Below are 27,557 nucleotides of genomic sequence, written 5' to 3'. Positions count from 1 at the left end.
ATGAGGTCCAAGCACAAGCCCAGGTGCACGGGCCGGGCCCCCTCACGTGAAGGGAACAGGCTCGCAGTGCTGCTTGGAATCCATGTGGTTCTAGAGACTGCCTGACCTGCGCTGAAGTCTCAGTGCTGCCACTCCCACCACGGCCCAGCACCACCCTGCCCACTGAGCTGCTTTCTGTGGGTGAGGGCACTCCGCCTCTCCCAGTGCCCATCCTGGCAGGCCAACAACCTGGTTCTGATCCCCAGCACTGCAATGAAACATAACCCCCCACCCCCAAACCCTACACGGGGGTTCTAAGCTCAATACAGGACATACCCAACCAGCCCTGGAAGTCTGACACCATCACATCGCCCAAGGAACTGGCCCAAACCGCACAGCCACGCCACCAGGACCGTGTGAGCCTTGGCATCTGCACAGCCAACAGCTGCTCCTCGGCCGACCCCCGGGAAGGCAGCAGGTCTGTGCGGGGGAGAAGGTTCGCCCTGGCTCCACCCGCAACCGCCAGCACGGATCACACAGGTGAGGTTGGTGCCCCAGTTTATTGAAAATATTACAGCACAGTAGGTTAAACAGCTCCCCGCGGCGTTTTGAAATTCATCCCCACGGTGGGCTGAGTGACCTGCAGGTTGGAGAGGCTGCCGAAGTCCTAGAACAGAACAGACATAGCGTGAGTGGCCAGGCTGCCCCAGTGGCTGCTTCCCCAATCACCTCTAAGCAGACCACTGGGCAGGGATCTCCCCAGGTTTAACATGACACTCCCTAGGACCTCTGCCCAAGCTGGCGCCCCAGCCCACCCTCACTGGAGCACTGCTCTGCGTGTCGCTCAGGCAGGCTTTGCAACGGGCGCTCCTGCACATGGCACCCCACTTGATGCCACCAAGTGCCCTACGGGAACAGGGCCAACTACCAGACACCCTCCGTGATAAACAGGAGTAAAACGTCACTCTATATAGAATGTGTACCTTTGGGCCAATAGCCCCACTATCAAGCAGGAAAGAATGTAGGTCCTGCAAGCACATCATGATATTGTCAGGCTTTTTTAAGGGGGTGCAGGGGGGTGTCCTCAGAGCAACCCTTCCCCTGGGTACCCAAGTATACACAAGGCCCTGGCCTTTCCAGGTCCAGCCCTGGCACAGTACTACCGAGTCACTACTGCAAATGCACCAGGCGGTGAGGGGTGGCTAGGCCTGTCCCTAAGCATAGCCTGAAGGTTGGGGTGCAGAACTCGAGGGCCGCTCTGTACGTGCAGCCCACCCTACTCAGGAGGCTGCGATCTGAGATGGCAGTTTGGAGCCAGCCTGGGCAGGAAAGTTCACAAGACTCCCTTCTCCAATTTACCACCAAAGTCAGAAGCAGAGCACTGGCTCATGTGGTAATGAGCTTTAAGAAAAGCCCAGGGACAGCAGCACCCGGCCGGGTTCATGTCTCAGGCCCAGCTCAAAACCATTTCCCAGTGGGAAAAGAAGCCGCATTCAGAACAGTGATTCCAGAAGAGAAAACAGGTCTTTCAACAGTTCTGGGTTCCCAAAGTTGATGGCAGGAACATGGGAGTCCATTCTGTCATCTTTAGGAATGACTTCAAACTGTTCCTTTCACTACACTATACAGACTAAGGTCAACACAGAAGGAAACGTTCTGACTAGAGGCTTGGAAGCCAAGGAGTGCCTGAAATGCACTTGGGGAAGGAGACCAGTTCTTTGTGGGGTCAGTAGCACTGGTTTGGTTCACCTCCAACAGCAGCAGAAAGTTGCTGATGGCTCCCGACCCCTTTCAGCAGCCCCACTCACCAAAAGCTTCAGCATTTCCTTAGTGTCAGGATCAACTTCAATGATCTCCTGATCCAGGGCTGAGACCTAGAAGGTAAGGTCCAAATCATCACTGAGCCGCTCTCACCTCCCAATCCTCTTCATCCTCGGCCTCCCCAAGCGCCAAAGACCCTAAGGTGGTTCACGGGCCTGTGCCACCAGGCTCGTAATCGAGATGCCAGGGAGGAAAAAATCGCTGGTGCTAAAGCTAGTCCGTTCAGTGGTCAGGTAAGCCTGGGGCAGCACTTCACCTGCCAAAGGCCTCTTGTGAGAAAAAGGACCGATTTCATTTGTTCCGGTTAGGGCAGGTGACAGGCATCTATCTACAGCTGGCTAATCCACGCATCCTCAGGTGAGGACGAGCCAGAGGCTTGGAGAAGAGGAACCCAGAATGTTACCTCCGGGACGTAGTTATCCCTCCTTTCTCTCTCCTCCTCTTGCAGCTTGATGGAGATGCCCCTCACCGGGCCTCTCTGAATCCGCTTCATCAGGTGGGTGACATACCTGCGGGCACGCGGGCCCAGAACAAGAGCTCTCGTCAACTCCCTCTCGTACCCTTACACCAGGACACGCAAGTCAATCCCGTCCCGGGCGAGAAGGAAGCAGTCCGGGGCAGGCGGCTGCGCCCCAGGGCTGCGCTCGCAAGCGCCCAGCCCCGCTTGCCCGGCCCGGCCCGGCGGGGCGCCAGGCGTGCCCCTCTCACCCGGCGATCTTGTTGCGCAGCTTCTTGCTAGGGATGATGGCGATCTCTTCGCACACGCGCTTATTTGTGTGGAAGTCGTTGCCCAGCCGCGTGTAGTACTTCTCTATGATGACCCGCGCCGCCTTTTTCACGGTCTTGGTGCGAACGCGGCCCTGCGGGTAGAGAGAGTCAGTCACCGGCCGCCCCGCCGACGGGCCCCACCGACGGGCCCGGCCGACCGGCAGCGTGGGCGCCGGGCCTCCAGCCTGCCGGGTCCCCGGGGGCCGGGGTCAGGGGGCCGCGGAGGGCCGAGGATGGAGGGGGATGCGGACAGCGGGGACCGCAGATCGGCACCTACCATCTTGGCGGTCCTGGTGGAAGAGGAAACCGGAAGCACCAGGGAGATCTATAAGGCTCAAGCCAGAAGGCCGCTTCCGCCCGGCCCCGGACGCGCCGTGCACGGTCGAGCCCACAGCGCCCCCTGACGGAGCGGGGTGGAAATGGCGTGACACGGAGGGCGGGACAACGCTCGCTTCCCCCCCCCACTGGGCGGGACTTCCGCCGTCGCAGCCACTCAGGCTGCTGCTGGCGCTTCTCACCCGCTCGAAACCCTGTGAAGTAGAGCGTCTGCACGTCGCGTTATGGGGGAGCCTCCGAGGCCCTGGAGTCCCGAAACAGGCAGCCCGCCCGGAGCTGCGGTACAGGGTCTGGACTCCCCTCGGCCTGCGGGCGCATAGGGAGAGCTTGTTGTTTTTCCTGGGTGGCTGGACCTTCTCGGATGGAGGCACGGAGCATCGGGCCACGTCGCCCGGCGGTGCGGTGAGGCTGCCGGGCCGCGTTCTGTGTTCTGGGGGGAGGCATGCTCCCTGGCAGCAGGGCTGCTTTGGCAGGCGAGGGCCCCCAGCGCTGGAGCAGCGCAGGCACGCACGCACGCACGCACGCACTCAGGTACGCAGGTGAACGGTGTAGTGAGGCCCGGGCCCACCCAAGGCGCGCCCAGCAGGTGACCCGCCGTCTTCACGCCTCCCTGTAAGTTACCCGCCCCGGTAAGTTACCCACGAAGGCCGCAGGCCTTGCGCCCCCCGCGGGTCTGGGCAGCGTGGGGAAGGCCCGGCCTCGCCTGGGCTCTGACGTCAGGCAAGTGGGCTACTAGGTTGGTGTGTCAAGGGCCCAGGGGTCCTCAGCTCGCCTGGGCGAGGACCACGACTTCCAACGATGACTTCTGGAGGCCCTTCCCCTGCGGGAAGCCCCAGGGCTAGCGGGAGCCAGGGAGAGGGGATGCCGTCTGCAGGATTTACTACGAGACCCAAAATGAGGGTGTGTGTGAGCGAATGTGTGTATATGCGTGTTATGTGGGGGTGTGTACGTGTTGTGTCCGCGTTATGTGGATGTGCATGTAAATCTCTGGGAGTCGCAGGAGCCGGTGAAGCTGCTGCGGGCCTCTCTCACGCGCGCCCAAGCTTGAATCAGTCCAATCGCCAGGTCCAGACCCCCCTAGGCGGAACCGCTGAGAAGTCAAGTCCGAGGCTGCGCGGGCTCCGAGCCTGCAGTGTAGCGAGGATGCGCCCAAGAGAACTGGGTTAGCACTGGCCGAGTCCAGGGAGCAAGAAGCCTCTGAGGAGACCCCAGCCAGGCTCTGTGCCGCGGCGCTGCCGCGCTTTCTCTGGCTGCCTCTGGAGGCTGCAGAGCCTGAGCTCTGAGCACATGGCCAGGGGCACCCACCAGCTGGAGAGGCACCTCCAAAGGAAGTGTCACAGGCTCAACTGCACTTGGTGGTGCTATCGTCCTAGGCTGCATCCCTCACAGAAGATCCAGGGAGATGTGAAGATTTGCCCATCATGGGGCTTGAACTAGGGCTAGCGTTCTGCCACTTTGGAGCCACAGCGCCACTTCTGAGGTCTTTTTAAATCTTGTTACCCACTACCCACTTGCTTCCACACCTCAGGCATAGAGACAAAACCAAAATTTTGCTGCAACGTGTTTATTATGTGCCAAAAAAACTACACCACAGCTTACTCCACATCTGTAGGAGAGTGCAGTCTTGCCTGCATATACTACAATGAGGTAGAGACTTCACACACAGCTTCACAAAACCCACAGAGTAGCTGGGATAGCGACAATGCAACGTCAGCTCAGCGGGGGTGGGGGAGGGGTTATGACACTGGTTCTTTGGCACACAGCTTCCCTAGGAAGGGCAAGTAGTAATTTAAAATGAAAGAAATGGAAAGAAAAAAGTCATTTTCAAATTCCAGTAGCATTTCAATCAATTGTTGATTCGTACATTCCTCAAATGAAAACTATAAGAAAGGGTACTTGCCCCCTCTGAGAGGAAGGGCTCCTGTGAGCCTTCGTCTGCCCCCACCAGAAAAGCAGCCCTTTTTTTTTTTTATAGCTCAGTTACAAAAGAAAAAAGTCCTGTGACTTTGTGATTAAAAACTTCTATCAACCCTCCCCCCACATAAGTGCAACTGAAGAAGGTGCAATAAACCATTTAAAACTATATACAGCAGCCGCTCAAACACTGTTTTTCCGGTCCAGTTCCAAATAAAACAAAAAATTTTTTTCTTGGTTGCAAATGCTTTGAATTTGCAACTCTTGAGAACAGTGACCAGCAGTCCCCCTGACACAGATTTGCTAATGTTAAAAGCTGCCAGGAAAGAAAAAAATATCTTGTTCCAAACGACTTAAAAACTGTTTTAAGGAGTGTAAAAAGGAACCGGTAAAAACCCTCGAGCGTAAAATATGAAATATGATTTGGTTTAAATGAAGAGCAAAGTCTCCTTGTTGTTTACAGTAAAAAACACCAGCTGAACACTCAGTTTATGCCGTTCAGGTGGGGGTTAAATAAATGGAAAGGCACTGTATGGCAACCGCAAGAACGAAACCAATGAGGCCTGCACGCATCCCCTCCATACTGCAAGGAATGCAAGATGCGCTCATAAATGAACCTAGGTGTAGGCAGCCCATCAACGCTGTCTGGACACATAGTTCCTTTTTTTTTTTTTTTGCTTTTCATATGCAAAATGAGGAATTGAAATCTAGGAAAAGGATGGAGTTGCTTGGGGTGAGCGAGAGGATGCTTGCCATGGCGCTCACCCTGAAAACAAAGCCCGACAAAACTCATTGTGCATCAATTAGTGCAGAAACAAAGACAGACTCAGCAAGTGCAAAGGTGACTAGGATTTTCCCTTGTCCTCAAGAAGCCAGCTCCCTGGTCGCCATGGCGAGGGATGGCCACCGGCTTAGGCCAGCGCCTCTAGCTGGAATCCCGATTCTTCTGGTTTCGCATCAGCGGGCTGTGGTGGCGCAGGCCTTCCATGCTGTGCCGCCAGTGCCAGCAGCTGCGACAGAAGTACTTGAAACAGACCTGGGTGGAGAGAGAAAGAAGGGAGAAGGCATGGCAGCCTCAGCAGAGACCCAGGGCTCTGCGCGAGCCCTTCTAGCCAGCAGAAAGAGGCCTTTCGTCCCATCTTGTTTCAGGGGTGCCATTACATGAGTGATAGCTTCCTGCACCCCTCCTGCCTGCAGCTGCTCTTTCATTCACTGCCCCACCTCCTCCACAGCGGCAGGGTCACCACGTGGCCGCCCTTGTGTGAAGAGGATCAAGGAGGAACCAGGACACGTGGTAGGTGGAGTCACGCCATTCTCTTCCCAAGAAGTGAGGGACAGTCACCTCCCTGTCAATCCCACCTCTTGCTGGCTGGGGAACCTCAGGCAGCCCCCAGCCTGAGCAACTACCTGGAACTAGTGAGCCTTACCAGATGCTACCTACCCTTACTAAGCTCACACTGCAGAGCCTTCACCCAGAGCACCAGCATCACTGTGGAAAGCAAACTTAAGCACATGTGGATGCCGGTGTCCCACTGTCCCTTAGAACACTCATGCCAGCAGCATCAACACCACTCATGAACCTACATGTAAACAAGGCCCAGCGAGGTGCAGTGTGAGACGACTCCATTCAACAAGCACCCAGGAGCTCTGGTCAAGCCACCCATCAGTCTACTGCCTCCTTTATTCTACCTCAGAACTCCCATCAACGAATGTCACAAATAGAGCTTAGCAACATTTTTTTTTGCCAGTCCTGGGACTTAAACTCAGGGCCTGAGCACTATCTCTGGCTTCTTTTTGCTCAAGGCTAGCACTCTACCACTTGAGCTACAGCGCCACTTCCAGCTTTTTCTGTTTATGTGGTGCTGAGGAAGTGAACCCAGGGCTTCCTGCATGCTAGGTGAGCACTCTGCCGCTAAGCCACATTCCCAGCCTCTGGCTTAACAATTTTTAATCAAACAGACTTCACAGACCTCTCCAGTGCTCAGGACCCACCTGATCACGACAGAAGAAAGGACCAGGCTGAGAACTGCAGATAATGCACAAAGAGTCTTCTAAATAGGGGTCAATCTGGACCTGCAGAAAAACACAGAGGAGGTGAAATGACTCTTCTGATCAGCCAGATACGCAAGGTCATGGCATCATTGTGACTAGAGGCCAGATACACAAGGTCATCAAGGTCATGTGGTGTGGTGCCACATGTGAGAATGCAAGGTGCTGGAGAGATGTGTGGGCGGCAAACAGGGGTCCTAGGAGGCAGCTCAGACCATGCTGGCTCAGGCTGTCTTCTGGATTCAGGGCCCCACACCTTGCTGCCTCTCTCCTCCAATGGTTCCTACCAAGCAGGTGTTCAGAAAGTCCAGACAAGGGGAAGCAGGGCTGCTCAGCAGACAGACGTCACACAAGGCAGGCACCCTGCACATGTAGGCAGCTCAACCGGTTTCCTTCCTGCTGGTCCATCAAGACCAGACAACCAAACCCCTAACACCTCACGTTCATTCTGCAGCAGGCCCAAACCCCCAGAGGTCAGAAACCAGCCCACTCACCTTCTTGGTGAACTTGGTGGTCTTGATCTCCACAAAAGCGGCGCTGACGGCTTTCAGGTAGCTGCGCTGGTTACTGAAGGTCACACGGCCAGACCCTGGGAGCAAGATAGGGGCTCAGCTCACCTCCCAGCACCTTTGCCGGCCCTACCCATGCCCTGTGTCAGGCCAGTGCTGTCCAACCCAAGTATAAGAAGAGCATTTATCTAACTTCTGATTTTGTAGCAATTTTGTCTCAAAAGGGTAGGTTTAATTTTAATAAAATATCTTACTGAACCTGTGTATCCAAAATAACCATTTTAACATGTGGCAAAACCTCATTTCAAGTGTTAAACCGTCCCAGTACAATCAGTAGTGCCCAGCATACCCATGTAGGTAGACACTCCTTGGGGGGCGGGGAGGAAGAATGGGGAGGGAGATGGGAAGGGTGCCTCCACGCAGACAGACTGGGAGGTTAGAGGAAGGTTCAGGGTAGAAACACCACGCAGAAGGAACATAGGCCCCTAGAGCCCCAGTAGACCCCGAGGCCCGTCCTGTCAAGTGCCACCTGCATACCACAGCCCCTGCTCCCATCTGTCAGAGCAGTGACTAGCAGCACCCGGTGCTCCTTCCAGGACAGACGTGTAGGCGGCAGACCAAAAGTTGGGGGGGGGGGGAGTGCTGACATGTATTCACCACAGAGTTCCAGCTGCACTGCACCTCCACTCCCAAACTCTACCTCCATGTCTGTAAAAGAACCTTTCTCAGAGGAGCTAATCAGAACTCAGTGGTCAGACCCAGAGACTCCCATAAACAGAGGCCATGATCGCACTGTTTCCTGAGTCACTCCGAAAGTCCTCCTTCAGCCGGCATGGCCATTGACTCTACACAGCCCAGAGCATTTCAAGAACCTGTTTCTTTTCTGGAAGTCCTGGGGCTTGAACCAGGGCCGTGCAACTTGATAGGGAGACATACTATCCTTTGGACTACAACTCCAGCCCTATGCTTTATTTCAGGCAGGGTCTCCTATGGTTGCTCAGGGAAAGCCTCAGACTGTGATCTCCTATCTGTGTTCAACCTGGACCCGAGCAGTGGTGATCACAGCCACAGAAGCCACCATGCCCTGCTAATTTAAGACAAGGTCTTATGCCTGGGCTGGCCTCGAAATGTGATCCTCCTCATCTCTGCCTCCAAGTAGTTGGGATTATAGACAGCAGCCACTGTGTTCTCAGAAACTTCTACATAAAGGACATTGGGTTAGTTCAGGAGAGTGTGGTAATGAACTATCACTTGGTGTCTGTCCTAACTGGTTCGGCTAGCAACTTTGAGCTACCTTACTCCCTCATTCTCACTGTCCTCCCCCTGAATGGGAGGTGGGAGCACAAGGCTGAGTGCAAAGGAGCTGGGGCTGGCACTTGGTGACCTGTCAGAGGGAGACACGGTGCTGCTTGGCATGTGTGCAGCTGTAGGCCTGGGTCAGGGCTCTTCCCGCCCCAGGGGAGACCTACAATGACTGATGCCCAGATGCCCCCACACTGCCTTCACAAGAGCAGGACACTCACCAATGGGGTACTTGTGCTTATCCGTGTCAATCCCGGCATACACCACGCCACCAAACAGGTCATTCAAGATGGCAGCCAGGGCCTCGGCATTGAGCATCCCGTGCAGGGCTCCCACAAACACCGTCCTGCTGGGGTCCAGCCTCTGGGACGGGCTCCGGACAAAGTTACTGTCAGCCAGGACCCAGGGGATCACCTGCACCTGAAACCCCCCAAAAAGGAACATCAGCCCTAGCAGAGAGCCAGAGAGAATATCTTGAATGGCAGGCATGTGGTCCAGAGGTACCAGCCGGGTCCTGAGCTGCACAGGGCTGAAAAGACATTATCACCCATGCCAGGTACAGGCATCCAGAAGGCACCAGCATCAACACAACTTGAGTTCACGTGAACGTCCTGGAGAGTAAACAAAATACCAACTGTCAGCCCGGGAACCTGCCACCGTGTATAGCCTCCACCAAGGGTCCTGGAGACTAGGAATAAATAGCAGCACTTGTCCTCAAGGAAAGAGCCAGTCCTCAGGACAGGAAGGATTCACAGAGCAGTTGGTAGCCGAGGGCAGACAGGTCTGATACTCAGGAGATGGTTACTGGCATGGGGGGCTTTGTGCCAGGAACAGTGGGAGTAACCAGTGGGAGAGCTCAGTCGACATAGAGGCCTCGCAAAATGAGTATGCTGGGCAGGAGCTGACAAGTGTCTTCGCCTCTAAATCTTCTAAGGCCAGAAAAAACCCAGTAGAGTATAGGTGGAAGAGTCCACTATGAAATGAGTTGACAGACAGACAGACAGCCAGCCAATAGATGTTTTTGGGAGAGTTAATCAATGATGATCTTACTTGTTGTAAAACAATTAGAGACTTTGTGGAAGGAACTAGCCAAGTCCAAAGGAGCTGTAGTCAAGCCCTGGATGGCAACACTGGCATTGCGGGCACAGAACAGCGGAGCCTGCAAAGTCAGACTGCCTGGACTGGCAAAAGGAGTCCAGAGCGATAACCTAGGGATAAAGTACCTGGCAAAAGTTACCCAGGGAAGCAATCTTAACACAAGACTCGCATTGTGCAAAGAAGAGTTGGGAATATAGGGCATCCCAAAGGAGGGTCCCACAGGAAGCTGAGGCCCAGGCCAATCCAGGTCTAAAGGCAACAGGAAGCTGAAACCTGGGACAATCTGGTCTATAGTCAAGGGCCTAGCCATGAAATAAGTACTTAATCCAGAGCGGAAAGAAAGAAGGAGTGAAACACTGGCTATGGTGATGGGAATCAGGGGGAAGACACAAAGGAAAAAGAAGAGTTAGAGAAGTAGAACAGCCTGCACCACAGAAAGATGACAAATTTCTGTAAGGCAATGAGGAGGGAGCAGGGCCCTCAGGGTTGGTGCTCTATGGAGTAGCCTTCTTGTGTGTGAAAACAGGGAGTGAGGGAAAAGCAGGTGTCATGTGAGGAGGTCATGCCTGCTGCCTGAGCTCCATGCAGCAAGAGGACCAACGGGAAGAGGGGAGCTGTGGGCAGCCAGAGGATACATTTGCTGTCACTAAGATAGAACATGAATAATATTGGAAACAACTATTTAAAAAAAGGTTAATAGGTCATTTTAACCATCTTGAGAAAGTAGACATTTACCTCTTACATTAAAAGTTTAAAACTGTAGATGTAATTTTTTAAAGGAGTTTCAAGTTTCTAGTAAAGCTGAGCAGAAGGCACCAACAGTGTCATGTACCACTAACATTCCGTACTCAGGTGCATGCGTTATAACACGTCCCACCTCAAGGCCACAGTTAACCTTAAGGCTCACGCTTGATTGCTGTTGTGTATTCTATGGGTTCAAACTAAGGTGTAATGACATCTACCTCCTATTACAAAACCAGAGTAGCTTTACTGACCTGAAAAGTTTGGGCTTTGTACATTCCTGTCTCCCTACTAAGCCCTGACAACTCCTGATCTTTTTAATTAAAAAAGTAATTTCAGGGGCTGGGGATATGGCCTAGTGGTAGAGTGCTTGCCTCGCATGCATGAAGCCCTGGGTTTGATTCCTCATCACCATATATATAGATAAAAGCCAGAAGTGGCGCTGTGGCTCAAGTGGCAGAGTGCTAGCCTTGAGCAAAAAGAAGCCAGGGACAGTGCTCAGGCCCTGAGTCCAAGGCCCAGGACTGGCAAAAAAAAAAAAAAAAAAAAAGTAATTTTAGCTCCTTGTCTTACAGATGAGGAAGTGAACTTTCAGAGATACTGTCTAATCCCACGCCACAAAAGTGATATGCTCTCAAATTCTTGAACCCAGAACAAGTGATTCTCCAACTCCATCCACTAGAACCACTCTGAGAGCTGGAATAAAGCAGAGATTTCCAAATTCCAGTTGGAACTGCAACGAAGGTCTCCAAAGTGAAACAACTCCATGATGGCAGGGACACAGCTCTGATGTCACCAGGTGTACAGATAGTGTGACAGGGAAAATGACACCACTAGTGGGAAGGAAGAAACCATAGTGGGTATGGGCTAGAGGAGGGGAGGAGGCTCTCAAGAGCAGGGCATACATCAGCTACATCCATACCAAGAGAGCCGCTGCTTTTACCTCCACCCCCAGGACAAGGGTTTGGGAAAGGTAGAATGGGCGGGGGATCACCTCATCTCCATGGGCAGGAGGACATACGCACATATTCACACTACCCCCTTGCCAGTAAGGCCCTAAGGTTTTTATTTTACTTGTGGGGCTTGACCTCAGGGCTGGGTGCTGTCTCTGAGCCTCTTTGTGCTCAAGGCTGGCGTGCTACCACTTTGGGGGTTTGAGCAGGTTAATTGGAGAGAAGAGTCTCATGGGGACTTTTCTGCCCAGCCTGGCTTCAAACTGTGATCCTCAGATCTCAGCCTCCTGAGTGACTTAGATTACAGGTGTAAGCCACTGGCATCTGGCTCCAAGATGTTTTCTATATAATTGAGATAACAGGCATATTTATTGTGGGACAAGAAAAGGTGACTTTGCGCTTCCCCTGCCACCTGCCCATCCACACCAAGCCAAAAGAACCCTATGCCACAACACATCACGAACACCCATGGCCCAGCAAGAGCACGTCACTGACACCCTCGACCCAGAAAGCAGGCACAAGCATGGTGCTTGACTCACCTCCTTGCAGCGCATCCGACGGCTGGACATCTTGAAGTAATATTCACTCAAGCCATCCGGGCTGAGAGGGTCATGAGAACACGCCTGAAGCAAGGCCCGCACAGACTTCTCCAGCTCAAACACCAGGTACACATATCCTGTTCCCAACAAGACGAGACAGTGCCTGAGCACACGGGCAGTTGACTCCGCTCCCTGGCTTGGCAGCGGAGGCTTGCTCCTGATGTGTCGCTGCATGGAAGCCCTAGCCATGCCCTAGGTCCAGGCCAAGGGAGAGAGCTGCTTAGCACCTCCTACCCAGCTGAGACAGGGTCCCACCATAGGCACACTGTCTCATCCCAGAACACGGGCACGCTTGGGGCCACAGAACCAGGACAGATAGCAGCCTTGGGGGCCCTGCCAGGGGATGCAGGATTGCTTTAGGAGCCCAGTTATACCCCTGGCACAGAGTCAAAATAGCACAGGGACGGGATCTCATTTCAGATCGAGAGGAATCAGGTTCTCGGTCTTCATTCCTGTCTACTCTACAGGGATCTCAGAATTAGGTCAGGCCACCACCTAACTGGGCACCGGAGCAAGGGAGAGGGAGCTCTTCAGTAGCTTCTTTCCAAGTGGAACGTGTCCTGGGGATCGGGTGTGGAGGCCGCTCTCACCCCACTGTGTGTGCAGACAGACAGAACAGGCTTGGGGAAACAGAGGCCAGGAGGTGTGTGAGGGTGAAGAGGGAGGACAAGGCCCCAGAGTGCCACCAAATTACCAGCATGCGCTGGGACATCCCGGCACCACGTGGGACAGTAACACACGAGAAAGGGGGGAAAAAAAAGCTCCTACCATGTCTTTATTACCTTTAGGCATATTACCTTTAGGAGGGCACCGGGGGTGCTTGCCATCCTTACCAGGCCACTCCACACTCAAAGAGCCAAAAACACGGAAGGTATTAACCAATCCAGCTGCAAAGAGGCAGAAAAGAACAGCAGGAGCTGAGGCATGCCCCCCACCCCCACCCAACCAGGAAAGAACAGCAGAAACAGATTGTCCATCCCGCCCCCACCCCCCTTACAGGGAAGGCACAGTGCAGGATAGCATGTATCTCCCCCACAGGTTCCATGAATCTGACCTCTGGTGACCTCTGGGGGCTATGCCCTCACTCTGTGCTGAGGCAGAGGTCCAGGCCTGGACAACACCCACACTCCCTCAGCGGAGGTTGTGGAAGCGGCTCACCTTCCGTAATGTCCCAGGGGACACCTCCCAGGAACACCTTGCAGGAATAGATAGGGTTCTTATAGCTCCGGGGAGGAAGCTGGCCACTCCAGGTACACGTGGCTTCATTCACAGCTTTGGCCAAGGACAAAAAGGAGGAACGAGGGGTCAGGGTCAGAGAGCCCAGAGGCTGCTGTCCACCCCTGGCCTCAGCTGGGCCTGCCGTCCAGGCAGGTAGCCGTGGCTACTCCAGAAAGTGAGTCAGCTGAGTTTGCTAATCCCAACTCACCAGCTGTGCCCCCCTAAAATGGAAAGGAATACCAGACAGAGAAGGTGAAAAGACTCTTTAACTTTATTTTCAAACGTGTGACTGATGAACTATAGCCACAAAGCATCTTTATCTTGTTATTGCTTATAGTGCTAATCCATACCTCCTGCAGGCTTACTCACCAAAGCAGGCTTTCTCCTCAAGTGTTCAAAAAGGAACGTCATCTAAGGGGGAGCGGCGCTCATGCAGATGCCCCCTGCCTGTTTAAGTCTCTGCCCAGTACCTGTGTTACCTAGGTAACTGGCACACCTGGAGGCAGCCACCTCCCCACACCTGGCCATACCTGCCCACCCCAGTCCAAGATAAGGCATGGTCCAGTGGTGACTCAGTCCCCCAGCCACATGTAATATTGGTGTCCATAGGCCAGCAGTTCTCATGTAATTTTTTTTTTTTTTTTTGCCAGTCCTGGGCCTTGGACTCAGGGCCTGAGCACTGTCCCTGGCTTCATTTTGCTCAAGGCTAGCACTCTGCCACTTGAGCCACAGCACCACTTCTGGCTGTTTTCTGGCCATTTTCTATATATGTATGTGGTGCTTGGGAATCAAACCCAGGGCTTCATGTATACGAGGCGAGCACTCTTGCCAGGCCATATTCCCAGCCCAGGACAGCAGTTCTGAACTAAACTTTTCTCTCCTGCCTGAATACTGCGTGGTGTTTGGTGGCTTAATTAACCTAATTCGTTGTATTATTTCCCTCTCTGGGTTCTAAACTCATCAGTCATACTACCAATAAAAACTACCACTAGTGGGCTGAGAATGTGGCTTAGCAGTAGAGTGCTTGCCTAGCATGCACGAAACCCTGGGCAAACCCACATCAACAGAAAAAGATGGAAGTGGCACTGTGGCTCAAAGTGGTATAGTGCTAGCCTTGAGCAAAAAGAAGCCAGAGATAATACGCAGGCCCTGAGTTCAAGCTCCAGGACTAGCAAGGAAAAAAACACCCTACCACTAGCAACTCACCAAGATGGAGGTGTTCCCAATGGTTTCTCAAGTGAGAATCATACCCTCAACTACAAAAGCTATCTTTATAACACCAGAACCCCCACACAGCCTTGTTTTCTGCCTATATGATTTGAGAGTGGATTTGTCTCCAAACACTGGTCTTCTATTTCTTTTTTATTCCTGTTTAGTTTTGAAAAAGAGTATGTGAGGCTGGGAATATGGCCTAGTGGTAGAGTGCTTGCCTCGTGTACATGAAGCCCTGGGTTCGATTCCTCAGCACCACATATACAGATAAAATCCAGAAGTGGCGCTGTGGCTCAAGTGGTAGAGTGCTAGCCTTGAGCAAAAAGAAGCCAGGGACAGTGCTCAGGCCCTGAGTCCACGCCCCAGGACTGGCAACAAAAACAAAAATAAACAAAAAAGAGTATGTAGCTCAGGCTGGCTTCAAACTCATAAACTCATAATCCTCTGCCACATCCTCTCTGAATGCTGGGGTCACAGTAGGTACTGCCAAGTTGTCCCTGCTTTCTGAGGCCTGTTCTTGGTAACCAAGGCAGCCTTTCTAGATCAGAGGCTGAGCCAGGTGGGGACGAGCTGGACGTGGCCCATTTCACCCTCCTCCCTCCCTCCCTCATTGCTGAGGGCCCATTTCACCCTCCTCCCTCCCTCATTGCTGAGGGCCCATTTCACCCTCCTCCCTCCCTCAGTGCTGAGGGTCCATTTCACCCTCCTCCCTCCTTCAGTGCTGCAGGACCATTTTACCCTCCTCTCTCAACACTACAGGTCCATTTCACCCTCCCCCCTCAGCGCTGTGGCAGACATTCACTTCCAACAGGACAGGGATATTCCTGAAAAGGAAACAGGCCCAATGTGTTGCTACGGCAAGAAATTGGGCACTGCCAGCAATATTTTATGGCAAAAATGGAAGTCAATATAATGGCCTCATCTAAAACCAGGGTAATATCATCTCACGAAAACAATGCAGCTGCCTCCCCATCTGTGACCTGAGCAGCAGCACTACTGGGAAAACAAGCTCAGGAGCAGCACTGAGGACAAAGGCAGAGGGAAGCCTAGGGAGGCAAACGGGACAGAGAAACTGCCATGCACTTAAGTCATCAACCCTAGGACAGCTATCAGTCAGCACCTCCCCAAAGTATCAGCAAAGCTCACTTACTTTCAGCAACAGCATAAAATGGAAAATAGATTCAATATGTGTTTACGTAAACGACAGATGCTTGAGGGTTCCTAGGAAACTGGGGCACTTGGTGACTCCCACATCTTAGAGGGGAACAATGGCCCCATCGAAGGCCCAAGAAAGCATTTGGTACATGGTGTATAAACAGGTATGCTACCTGCCAGTTGCCCAAGGCCGGCTGCTGGTATTGATAATTCTGTATAGCCAAAAATGGCATTATAAATATCAAACAACCTCTGGTAACAAAAAAGTCATGTTCCCCCCCACCCCCGGCCCATTGCAGCGCGCCTGAGCACACCAACCAGGACACCACGGACAGAAGCAGACATGACTCCAGGCACAGCTCCCAGGATTTCTCACCCGCACACCTACTAGTGGGAGACCCACAAGCAAGGACTGCGCAGCCTCCATAGAAGCACGTGCGAGATGGGCCCAAACCTGGCATACCCAGTCTCCAAGTTGCTCTTTACTGCCCAGAGCAGGGACTCTGTGCACCTCAGGGGAAACTACCATCAACTGGTGTCCACCAGGTCGGGGTGAGCACTGGCACTGAGTCTGTTCCCAGAACAAGGCCTCGGGCCCCACTCACCTGCAGCTTGCCGGTGCAGCCTGGCCTCCCTCTCAATGCTGAAGGGGTCTTTGGGCGCCTCGAGGAGGTCCCAGGACGGCCACACAGATGCTCCTGGCCATCTCTTCGAAGCACTGGTTGGGGAGGGGGCCACTGCAGCAAGAGCTGCCTGTTCTTGGTCTATCCGGGACCCAACTCCCATCTTTAAAGCGTCTCTGGGACTCCCCCCAGTCAAGGACAAGAAGGGCAGAGGAGGGGAAATGCGAAGGCTTGACTAAGGAAGGAAAAAGGAAGACACGGGATTTTTGAAGGACAGCTTTGCTATAAAGCAATAATTGTACAACAGAAATTGTGAAAAATATCTAACGTACACTTATTACTTAATATATTTTCTTTAGACTTTCTTCTCATGCACTTATGATTAATTGTAGGCTATTCTGTAATTAAATCAAGTTCACCCCTGCCCATTCAACATCTTATCCATATTGCCATATATATATTTTTTTGTCAGTCATGGGGTTTGAACTCGGGGCCTGGACACTGTCCCTGATCTCTTTTTTTCCCCAAAGCTAGTACTCTACCACTTTAAGCCACAGCTCCACTTTGGTTTTCTGGTGGTTAATTGAAGATAGAGGAGTCTCATGGATTTTCCTGCCTGGGCTGGTTTTGAACCACAATCCTTAGATCTCAGCCTTCTGAGGACGACAGGTGTGAGACAGCAGTACCCAGCACCACCATATAGTTTTCATAATCATCTTAGTGAGTTTACATTATATTTACAGCTCCACCTACAGCTCATATTCTCTTGCTGTTTAAAGACTGGATCTGTCTGTTATTTTGGAGGCAGGTTCATTCTCTGGGCTGGTTTGAAAGCCTGATCCTCCCACCTCACCTTACTAAGTCACTGGAACCACACGTGTGCATCACCATGACAGGCACTATGAACACTAAATGGTCTTCAAGTTTTCAGTCCTAAGTAGCTAAGATATAGCTTGTTTATATTCTATTTTCTTTGGTCAGATTCCTAGCATAAGAATGCCAACGTTCTTTCTAGGAGGCTCTGTGTTCTGTCAGAATTGCATGGGACATGGATGTGCTGGCCTTGCCTGTAACCCCAGCACTAGGGAGACTGAGGGAGGAGACCAGGAGTTCAAAGCCAGCCTGGGCTTTAAACAGGGAGACCTTGCTTATTACTGCCTCTATTGAAACAAGAGATGTATGGGAAACAATCCTGGACACATGTGCCAAGGCTTACCATTCTAACTTAACACATGATCAAAACATCTAAATAACTGGTTTATAGAGTATTTTCTTTTTTGGTACTGGAACTTGAACCCAGACACTGCACTTGCTGGGCAAGTGCTTTGCCACTGAGCTACATCCCAGCCCTATTTTCTGTAAATTCAAAAACTGTTTATTCTTCTTCTGTGTCATCCTTGTCCTCTTCTCAATTAACCCTTGGGTAGGATATCTGCAAAAGTTTCATCAACAAAATAGTTGGTCAGGAGTAAGTTTCCAAGATGAGCTCCATCAAAAGTAATGTTACGACTGGCAACACCTCATGTGGCTGCAGGGGGAGTGGAGGGTCTTGTTTTGGGATGCCCTTTTAAGAATCCAACCAAAACAGATGAAAACCAGTGGGCTGTGGTGGGAACACCCATGCTAGCCTCCTCCACCAAGGCCAGGCTGACAGGGAGAAAGAACTCTAAAGTCCACAACCACTGCATGATGCCAGTCCTTGATATGGAAGAGACGAGGGTAAGAAAAACATCTGCTCGCTGAACATTCAGCTCAGGGGATCTGGTAACAGAAAAGCAAGGCTCAAGTGGTTCCTGAAATTGTGCACTTCAGGGAGATGCTTGCTCTGTCCCCATGGGTTTGTGCCGTCAGTGTGAGTCAGCTACGTGAGCCTGTCTTCCCTCCATCTACTCTAAGCCACATGCCACCTCCACGAGGCATGGCGGGCGCCAAGTGTGGCCTGGGGACATGCCACATACAGCTGTAGACAGAGAACATGAAGGCACCAATCGGCTTCGAAGCAACGCTGCACTAATTTGTGGTAGCTTCAGACTGAGTGCTGGCATGAGTCAGGGGATAAATACGGGGGCTACAGTCAGAACTGGATTAAAATCTTAGGGCTGCTACTTAACTAATGTCACTTAATTATTACTTAAAATCTTTTTTGTGTGTGCCAGTTCTGGGGCTTGAATTCAAGGCCCGGGCTTTTGTGCTCAAGCCTAGTGGCTCTATCACTTAAGCCACAGCTCCAACTCCCAGTTTGTTTGGTTTTTGTGGTTAGTTGGAGTTTATAGAGTCTTGTGGACTTTCCTTCCCAGGCTGACTTTGAATCACAATCTGCAGATCTCAGCCTCCTGAGTAGCTAGTAATACAAGCATGAGCCACCAGCACCAGGCTTACAATCTTTAATAAGATCTACTCATTACTCGACTTATGACTCACTAACCCCTCTGTACATTATCTTTATAATAATAAAAAATTTTAAACTTTAAGATAGTATACATAAAGGTATGTAAATGAAACCATTTGAAGTCTGAAGAAAACACCAGGTATATCAGGACACAACACTACCAGGACACCTATATTTACCTTTCAGATGGCTTGTTTTCAAACAGCTTTTTGAGTAACAAGTAAAAGGAGAGCTCTTAGCCCAGGTCCTAGAATACAATGCTCGTGTGTTTTCAGTCTCCCCCGCTCTGCTGGGATAGGAGGCTGTGCAGAGATGCAGGATGGCCTCCACGCCCCCATGCCCACCTCCCAGCCCACACTCGGGTGGACAGGCTCCCTAGAACACACTGCTCGTGGGTGTTCAGACTCCCCCATTCTGCTGGGACAGGAGGCTTTGCAGAGATGCAGGATGGCCTCCACACTCCCACACCCAACTCCCAGCCTGTACTTGGGTTGACAGGCTCCCTTGCTCAGGCTCTATGACAGATGGCCCTCTACCCTCCTTCCCAATGGACACACAGGCCACGCTGCCTTTATGCCCTGCTTCCTGCATTCAGTACATACAATCAAGTCTGAGAGATGATCTGATCCAGAGCTGAAGCCACTCGTGTCTGAGTCAGAGGGGCTGCTAGAACGGGAATCCAGGATGGGCCGGGTGTCCAAGCGGGATCCTCTAATGGAAGGTGCTGGAAACTTGTCCAGGTCAGACCCAAGAGGATCCAGAGGCAGGAAGCTCAAGGGGTTTTTTCCTAGGACATTTCCCAATGGATTATGAAGCATGCTCAACACTAGAGGACAAAGAAAAAAAAGAGGAAATTTTATGACCTCTTTTTTTTTTCCCAGACAAGAACTTTTCCCTTTTCTCCCACATCCACTGAGAAGATGGCAAAACACAGGGCATGATCCATTTCTGGAACTTGGTCGCTGAGGGGCTGGTGGGTGCAGTTCCACAATTGACTGCTGTTGGAGCAGCAGAGCTCCTCTCTGCTCTAGGGTTCGCTGGCATCTGGGGACCTTGGTCACAGCTGCTATTAGTGTCTGGATACACCTGCAGCATAATAAAGAATCCCAAGCCATCCTGCTGCTTCAGTGTGTTTATCAGAAGTCCCACCTTTCTGATGCCATACATATGCTGAAATACAGAACCGTGCTCAATACCTCAGAGGTCTAGTACAATAGAGCATGTCTGCTATCTGAGACAATCTTATGCAAACTTGCACCATCTGTAAGTCTCCTTCTCTGCACATTTAGGATGGTAGGAAGGTAACAGAGTTAAGTCTACTAGCTGACTGAACTGGAACCTTGGGTCTGACATCTGTGGGAGGCTCCAGGAAGCTCTGCCGGCTTCTCTGAGCATCCTGGGTAGAGTACCAGTGGTTCCACAACACTGTTATTAGAAGGGTTCAGTTATCAGGGAACAGATGGAAAGGACTCAGCAGAAAATGAGATATCAAACATCACAAAAGAGCACCAGTTTCCACACTCGGTCTTAGGAAATGAGGACCCTGAGCAAAGCATAGCTTTCATCCATGAGGACAAGGAGTAAGGAATAGAGAGCACAGCCATTGAGTTGGGGAGAATAGAGGGAAAATAGGTCTCAAAATGGCTGTGGTAAAACCACAATCATGTACATGCTTGTTAACAGGATTGTAACTGGGTCCATTCCAGACCCAATCAGCAATTTGGTAGAATACAGGTTACCGGGGCTACTCTTCCCAGGGTTCTGCTAGTATGCGTGCTTGGCTAGGGCTGGGGAAGAGTCCCAAAAGACAAGAATAAACCTCTCCACCAGTGAAATTAAAGTCAAGGCATGCTCTCGGGGATGTGGCAAGAGACCCAGGGCAGCTGCTACCATGGGCTCAGAGCAGCACATGGGACTCCCATCCCCCAGCACATGACTCCCGACTCCCCTCCCAGACCAGATATAGTAGTTGGTTGTATTTGTAACATCTTTTCTTGTGTGTGTTGAGCCTCCTGGGTCTTGGAACTTAGGGCCTGGACACTGTCCCTGAGTTTTTGTGTTCAAGGCTAACAGTCTACTACCTGAGTCACAGCTCCACTCCCAGATTTTTGATAGTTAACTGGAGATAAGAGTTTCATGGACTTTTCTGCCAAGGCTGGCAGAGAACTATGATCCTCAGATCACACTGGCACCCTGCACGACACTGTTTTAATGAAGAGGCTATAGTGTGGGTGTATTTATCAGATTATTATTCTACAGTGTAAACATACCTCATTCGATCTGTGGTGCTGAGTTTCAGCCCTACTACATCTTGGCTAATACCTTTAAAGGCTTGTCTAATATCCATGGGGAGCAGGGAAACTGCGCCATATCCTCCAAAGAGATAGTTTGCTACTATTATGTCAAGGAAACATTCTTAAAATTGTTTTTTATTTTTTGTTTATGTGGTACTGAGGAATTGAACTCAGGGCCTTATGCATGCTAGGCAAGCACTCTATCACTAAGCCACATTCCCAGCCCCAAAACTAACCTAAGTCTTTCAAATCCATTTTCAAAGCACCAGCTTTAACTGCATAACTGTGTCTCAAACTACCTAGATTCTGGTGCCCATCAGAAATAATCCCTGACAAACATCTCAAGTGATCCTCAGTGAACCCCCGCCTCCACGGAATGAGAAGTCCAGTCCCCATGCCCAGGCTTGGTGGGCAGGAGAGGGGCAGACTGACTGGAGTTCCTCCCTGACACCTGGCAGACAGCACCGTGGAAATCCACAGAGCATGTGTGACTGCTTTAAAGTGGCACTGAAACCCAGATCTCCTCCTCCTCCACTCTTTACAAAAACAAGTTCAGAGTGAAGAGTGATCCTGGACAACCTAGTTAGTTTTGACTTCATCCTGAGGGTAACTGAGAGAGTATGAAGAGATGGTTTGAAGAGTCTCTGGGGATGGCACAGGAGGTGGGCCAGGGAAACAGAAGAAAGGTCCAGGACGGCATGTGCAGAGAGGGAGACTGAGTTCTTACACTGGACTTGAAGGGTTTTCTATGCCTGGATAAACACCAGACCCAGAGAGGGCTATTATTTTTCCATTGGGGGGTGTGAAGGAGAAAATGAGATGATAACAATGAAGAATTAAAGAATGGATTGGGTGTTACATGTTACAGACAAAAGAGTTAATATACTGGAAGCAAATAAATGGAAAACCTGCTATTTCCATGAACTGAGAGCTCTACAAGGAATAGAGGAGGCAGATGGGAGGAGGCAGAGCTCCAGAATGAACAGAGGAGGTAGATGGGAGGAGGTAGAGTTCTAGGAGTAGAAGAGGCAGATGGGAGGAGGCATAGCTCTAGGAGAAACAGAGGAAGCAGACGGGTAGAGGAAGGACAGGGAATATTATGAGCTCTAAGGGTGAGGAGGTCCAGGAAATGGAAACTAAGCTGGAATGAGAGGTCTGAAACATAGCAAGGATCTGTAAAGACATGAAAGGAACCCATGGTGATAGCTGGGCCTGAGTTAAACAAAAAACAGCTGTGGAAGTCTCCAGAGATAAGGAAGGATTGGGAGATAGACAAAGTGGGACAAATGAGTACCCTGAGGTAGATGAGCTGGGAAGCTCCAACTTGGCAAGGAAGTATCAAAGCCTTTGGCACCGGGACAGTGACTTACCCCTATAATCCTAGCTATTCAGGAGGCTGAGATACAAGGATTGTGGTTTGAAGCCAGCTCAGGCAGACAAATCTGTAAGACTCTTATCTTCAATTAACCAGGGGAAAAAAACAGAACTGGAGGTATGGCTCAAGTGGTAGAACACCAACCCCGATTTTTAAAAAAAAAGCCAAGGGAGAGCTTGAGGCCCTGAGTTCAAGTCATAGTACCAGCAAAAACAAATGAACAAATGACTAACATTTCAGCTACAGCAGAAGTTTGACACAGCACTCACCACTGAAGAGCAAGATCAAGGAAGTTTGTTAATACTAGCTAGGAAAGGGGAGTGTCATGGGGGCGAGTAGAGAGCGCTAAGACTGCCAAGGCTGGCAAAGATGTTCTACCATCTACACCAGAGTGGCAGGACAGCTCACACCACACACAAATTCAGTCCAGCTCCTGAAGAGCCCACATATAATGGTCATATTCCTTCATTTCACTAATAGAGACTTTCGTTTACTGAATTATCTACCAAGTGGGTATTGCTTCATCTTCACAAAGGAAATATGGTCAGAGAGCTATCACTGTGTACAAGTTGGCAGGACACCTCGTTCTCACAGACTCCTATCTTCATCTTCAATGGTACACCACTCACTGGCTACTTGTCACAGAGTTGACAGAACCCCACCTTTGTCTTCTTGTTCTTGCATGTCTCTTTTGTGTTCAGATCATCAACTACAGATGAACAGCCCCATCTACAATAAATCAGTGCCATGGTACATGCAGGCCTTGAAACTTAGCCACGGTTTTGCCTTTCTAAGAACTCATTAAAAAACACATCTTGATCTGGGAGCCAGTGGCTCACACCTGTAATCCTAGCTACTCAGGAGGCTGAGATCTAAGGATCACAGTTCAAAGCCAGCCCCGGGGAAAAAAGTCCCCGTGAGACTCTGATCTCCAATTACTACTAAAAAACTAGAAGTGGAACTGTAGCTCAAGTGGTAGAGCACTAACTTTGAGCAAAGGAGCTAAGGGACAGCACTCAGGCCCTGAGCTCAAATCTTCTCCCCACCCAAAAAATAAAATGCATCTTGGAGCTGCGTGCTGGTGGCTGTAATCTTTTTTTTGTTTTTTGGGTTTTTTGGTTTTTGTTTTTTTTTTTTTTGCCTGTCCTGGGCCTTGGACTCAGGGCCTGAGCACTGTCCCTGGCTTCTTTTTTCTCAAGGGTAACACTCTGCCACTTGAGCCACAGCACTACTTCTGTCCATTTTCTATATATGTGGTGCTGGGGAATCGAACCCAGGGCTTCATGTATAGGAGGCAAGCACTCTTGCCACTAGGCCATATTCCCAACCACTGGTGGCTGTAATCTTATCTACTCAGCAGGCTGAGATCTGAGAATCATGGTTCAAAGCCAGCCTGGAAAGAAAAGTCCATGAGAATCTTATCTCCAATTATACACCAAAGTGCCAGAGTGGGGCTGTGGCTCAAGTGGTAGAGTACTAGCCTTGAGTGCCCATGCCCTGAGTTCAAGCCCCAGGACCAGAATAAAAATAAAATAAAAATACAATTTAAAAAAGAAACACTCATTTAGAAAACTTGAGGCTTAGTACTTCAAGTTTCTAATCAATGCCCTAACTACTCCCAAAACATTCCTCATATGGGATTATTTAGCTTCACGTGAAAACTGGCAGTTATGTAAACACAACTCTCATAGTACAACAACATTCAAAAGTATTTAGATACAGGGGAGCACAAGAAGCCAAGGTAACTAAACCTGGTCTCCCAAAGACTTTGATCTTGAAAACACTGGTGGGGTAGAGGGAGAAGAGAGAGGTAGTAAGACTTAGACAGGACTAAGAAAGAACATACAGGCCAAGTGGCATGGAGCATGACACTTTCAGGAAATGTAGTGGCTGAGCACTGTGAAAGACATTCAAGACTGCCAAAGTACTTTGCAAACTCATACTGAAACAAGGGGTTTGCTAAGTGGCTACTGCTTGGAGCAAACAGGTGTTGAGAGAAAAGCAAAAATTCTATTCAAGAATTCCTGGGGCTGGGGATATGGCCTAGTGGCAAGAGTGCCTGCCTCGGATACACGAGGCCCTAGGTTCGATTCCCCAGCACCACATATACAGAAAACCGCCAGAAGCGGTGCTGTGGCTCAAGCGGCAGAGTGCTAGCCTTGAGCGAGAAGAAGCCAGGGACAGTGCTCAGGCCCTGAGTCCAAGGCCCAGGACTGGCAAAAAAAAAAAAAAAAAAAGAATTCCTGCACACGGGGGCTGGGGATATAGCCTAGTGGCAAGAGTGCCTGCCTCGGATACACGAGGCCCTAGGTTCGATTCCCCAGCACCACATATGCAGAAAACGGCCAGAAGTGGCGCTGTGGCTCAAGTGGCAGAGTGCTAGCCTTGAGCGGGAAGAAGCCAGGGACAGTGCTCAGGCCCTGAGTCCAAGGCCCAGGACTGGCCAAAAAAAAAAAAAAAAAAAAAAAAAGAATTCCTGCACTACCTGCAAAAAGTGGAATAAGAAATGACAGGTCCGGGCTAGGAATATGGCTTAGTGGTAGAGTGCTGGCCTTGTATACATGAAGCCCTGGGTTCCATTCCTCAGCACCACATATACAGAAAAAGCCAGAAGTGGCACTGTGGCTCAAGTGGTAGAGTGCTAGCCTTGAGCAAAAAGAAGCCAGGGACAGTGCTCAGACCCTGAGTTCAAGGCCAAAAAAAAAAGGAAAAAGAAAAAGAGATGGCAGGTCAGTTAAGAGCACTGAATCAATTTATAACAGTTTTGGGTATATATAGTTAGGATTGTCTTTATTCTAAATGGTTCAGAAGATGTTTTCTATATATGTGTGTGTGCACAAGAGAAAATATGTACAAATAATAAAGCAGATGGGATAAAATGAATGTAATAGAATTTGTAGAAAGTTAGCGTGAGGTTTACTTTAGCCCATATTATGAACCAAGTTTCTGGAAACTATGACCCAGTCTGATGCCCTACAGTGACCTAATTGTTCCTCTACAGCCCAGCCTGGCAGAGGGTTCCAACTCATTAATACCACCTCAGAGACGGCAAGAGACCAAATCAGCAGTAATATTTTTAGACTGTTAACTTTGTCTACTTTCACCCTTCTATGCCAGCTCCTGTGGGCTTTACAGCTGAGTCACTGTTGGAATTTTCAGAAGCCTCCCCAAGAGTACAAAGGGATCGAGTCTGACAGCAGTGACTGCGACAGTGTGTGGCACTGGAGCCTACACTGCACAGTGGGGCTGAGCTCCAGGCCTGCTTGAGCAGGGAGTGGCCAGCATTCCTCCATCAATACTTGACTCTAATGAGAATGGTCATAGGAAGAAGCCATTATTTCTACCCTCACATACACAGCCTGGAACCCTTCTTCTCTTCTGCCATCTTTGGTTCTAGACTACAATCTAAGAACCTATCTGAAGGCAGGAAAGGGGAAGGCAGCACTGAACAGAGACCCTTTTGGCTGTGACTCCAAATCCACACTGAACACCAAAGCCCATTTCAAGTGATGGACTTATAAATGTGGGCATGGATCTCACAAGTCCAAGGTGGGAGCCCTACTCCAGTTCCCCACACAGTCTAATCCCGATCTTGAACAATGGAAAAAACTTGAACACTGGAAAAGTTCTATTACCTGTGGAGAAAGATCAGCTAACATCCAATCATTTCTACTTTTTCATTCAGGAGGCACCTGCTGTAACATTGCTTCCTATGTTTTCTGTTCTCCCTATAGAGAAAGCTGTTCCTAAATAAACTACTTGACTACATAAAAAAAATCTCATGCTTCAGTATAGGATGAAAACTGTGGCAATGCATCAACATTCTCTAGATGTTATTATAATTCAGAAAGATTAATTTTTGAAGAATATGGCAGTCCAGCTGACTAATTAATATAGAAGACAGAAAAATGGTAGAGCTTGTCTTAACTAAGCAAATACTTAGGATGGGGAAGGGATACAGCTAAGTTGTAGAATACTTACTCAGAATTTGTGACATCCTGCGTTTCTTATCTAGCATCACAGAAATCAAACCATCCACCTACCACCAAAAACGCAAAAGACTCACAAACCACCACCACCAATAAAAAAACAACAAAAAACACACCCAGGATCAACAGCACTGATCACTTAGCTAGACACTGTGCTATACGCTAGAACGGCAGCAGTGGAGAATGTTAAGAGAACTGGCGGGCCTCAGAAGTCACTGTTCTACATGGAAGAGGCCTAAGTGTTTTGAATGTGGCTTCCAAAAGGGTTTGGGAGAGGCTGGGATGGTGGCTTAGTGGTAGAGTGCTTGCCATGCATGCATGAAGCCCTAGGTTCAATTCCTCAGCACCACATAAACAGAAAAAGCCAGAAGTGGTGCCAACACTCAAGTGTTAAGAGTTAGGCTAGCCTTGAGCAAAAAGAAGCCAGGGACAGTGCTCAGGCCCTGGGATCCAAGCCCCAGGACTGGCAAAAAAACAAAACAAAAGGGCTTGGGAGAGGCTAGAAGGGCACACCTAAAATGTTTCCCTGCAGAAATCATTCACAGAGAACCTTCCATTCACTGGTTAGCAAGGCAGAAACCAAAGAGGATGAAGAAGTTAATCCCCACAAGAAACCTGAATGAAGGGAGTGGGGTGTCCTTGGCACCTTAGACTGAGCATCTGGTTTGTCCCTCAGCTTCCTTCTGTACAAACTACTCATTAAGAGTTCTTGTTTCTGGGCCCCTCTCATAGTCTCAAAATCACCCTGTTGACCTGCTGAGTAATGCTGAACCCACAAGAGTCGCAGAGGAAAGGAAAGAGACGCATCCAGGCCGAGGCACATCTCAGGGGTCAGGGAAGGAGTGAGACACATCCAGGCGGCAGCACAGCGCAGGGGTCAAGAGGGAGCCCACACTTTCCCTTGGGCGTCCCATGGTGGGGGCCTCGCAAGGGCCATCAGGCCTTGCTATGTGCACTATACTGTATGTGCCTGTCCTGCTGCACAGTACCTGCACCAGAGACCACCAGTCCTCTGGCTCAGCACATCAGGGTCATAGGAAACAAGTTTAAAAGGAGGCATGAGGCTTTTAGAACCAAAGAGACAAGGATGGAATCCCGGGTTGGCCAGTAGTATCACTTTTGGTACTTTACAAACTCTGTGAGCCTATTCCTGCATCTATGCAAGCATTGTAATCATGTGATGTGTTCAACATAAAGGTAGTCGATAATCAGTGCTCATTAGTCACTCATCCC

At 50.3% G+C, this 27,557-nt stretch overlaps 2 protein-coding genes across 5 annotated transcripts in view; both read right to left on the bottom strand.

Annotated features, from left to right (window-relative positions):
• Window positions 1-524: 524 nt before the first annotated feature.
• On the bottom strand, window positions 525-2,956 carry Rps17 (ribosomal protein S17). Its single transcript, XM_048329883.1, has 5 exons — window positions 2,846-2,956; window positions 2,509-2,660; window positions 2,204-2,309; window positions 1,788-1,853; window positions 525-646 (listed from the first exon to the last, which is right to left on the bottom strand). Exons 1-5 carry the CDS (start codon window positions 2,846-2,848, stop codon window positions 566-568), a joined length of 408 nt encoding a protein of 135 aa, XP_048185840.1. The 5' UTR covers window positions 2,849-2,956; the 3' UTR covers window positions 525-565.
• A 1,496-nt stretch (window positions 2,957-4,452) lies between these two features.
• Cpeb1 (cytoplasmic polyadenylation element binding protein 1) overlaps window positions 4,453-27,557 on the bottom strand; it is a 56,644-nt gene continuing 33,539 nt past the window's right edge. For 2 of the 4 annotated variants that reach the window (XM_048369471.1, XM_048369473.1), the window contains exons 4-12: window positions 19,269-19,492; window positions 16,260-16,512; window positions 13,228-13,341; window positions 12,852-12,956; window positions 12,010-12,146; window positions 8,900-9,098; window positions 7,362-7,456; window positions 6,811-6,891; window positions 4,453-5,854 (exon numbers count right to left, since the gene is read on the bottom strand). In XM_048369471.1, the coding sequence (XP_048225428.1) occupies window positions 5,744-5,854; window positions 6,811-6,891; window positions 7,362-7,456; window positions 8,900-9,098; window positions 12,010-12,146; window positions 12,852-12,956; window positions 13,228-13,341; window positions 16,260-16,512; window positions 19,269-19,492 (1,319 nt within the window). In that variant the 3' untranslated portion in view covers window positions 4,453-5,743. Of the gene's footprint in view, window positions 5,855-6,810; window positions 6,892-7,361; window positions 7,457-8,899; window positions 9,099-11,080; window positions 11,351-12,009; window positions 12,147-12,851; window positions 12,957-13,227; window positions 13,342-16,259; window positions 16,513-19,268; window positions 19,493-27,557 lie in introns of those variants that run through there. The other 2 variants (XM_048369472.1, XM_048369470.1) reach the window with 2 other exon arrangements.

This window comes from Perognathus longimembris, chromosome 20 (genome assembly GCF_023159225.1).
Source record: "Perognathus longimembris pacificus isolate PPM17 chromosome 20, ASM2315922v1, whole genome shotgun sequence".
NCBI lineage: Eukaryota > Metazoa > Chordata > Mammalia > Rodentia > Heteromyidae > Perognathus > Perognathus longimembris.
This window is presented reverse-complemented; position numbering and strand designations above follow the sequence as displayed.

What these genes read in the sequence shown, in the direction of transcription:
- Rps17 (XM_048329883.1), bottom strand. An exon ending in CTGCGCAACAAGATCGCCGG is followed by an intron (nt 2,310 to 2,508) that starts GTGAGAGGGGCA and finishes GCGTGCCCGCAG; the next exon opens with GTATGTCACCCACCTGATGA. An exon ending in AGGAAATGCTGAAGCTTTTG is followed by an intron (nt 647 to 1,787) that starts GTGAGTGGGGCT and finishes GTTCTGTTCTAG; the next exon opens with GACTTCGGCAGCCTCTCCAA.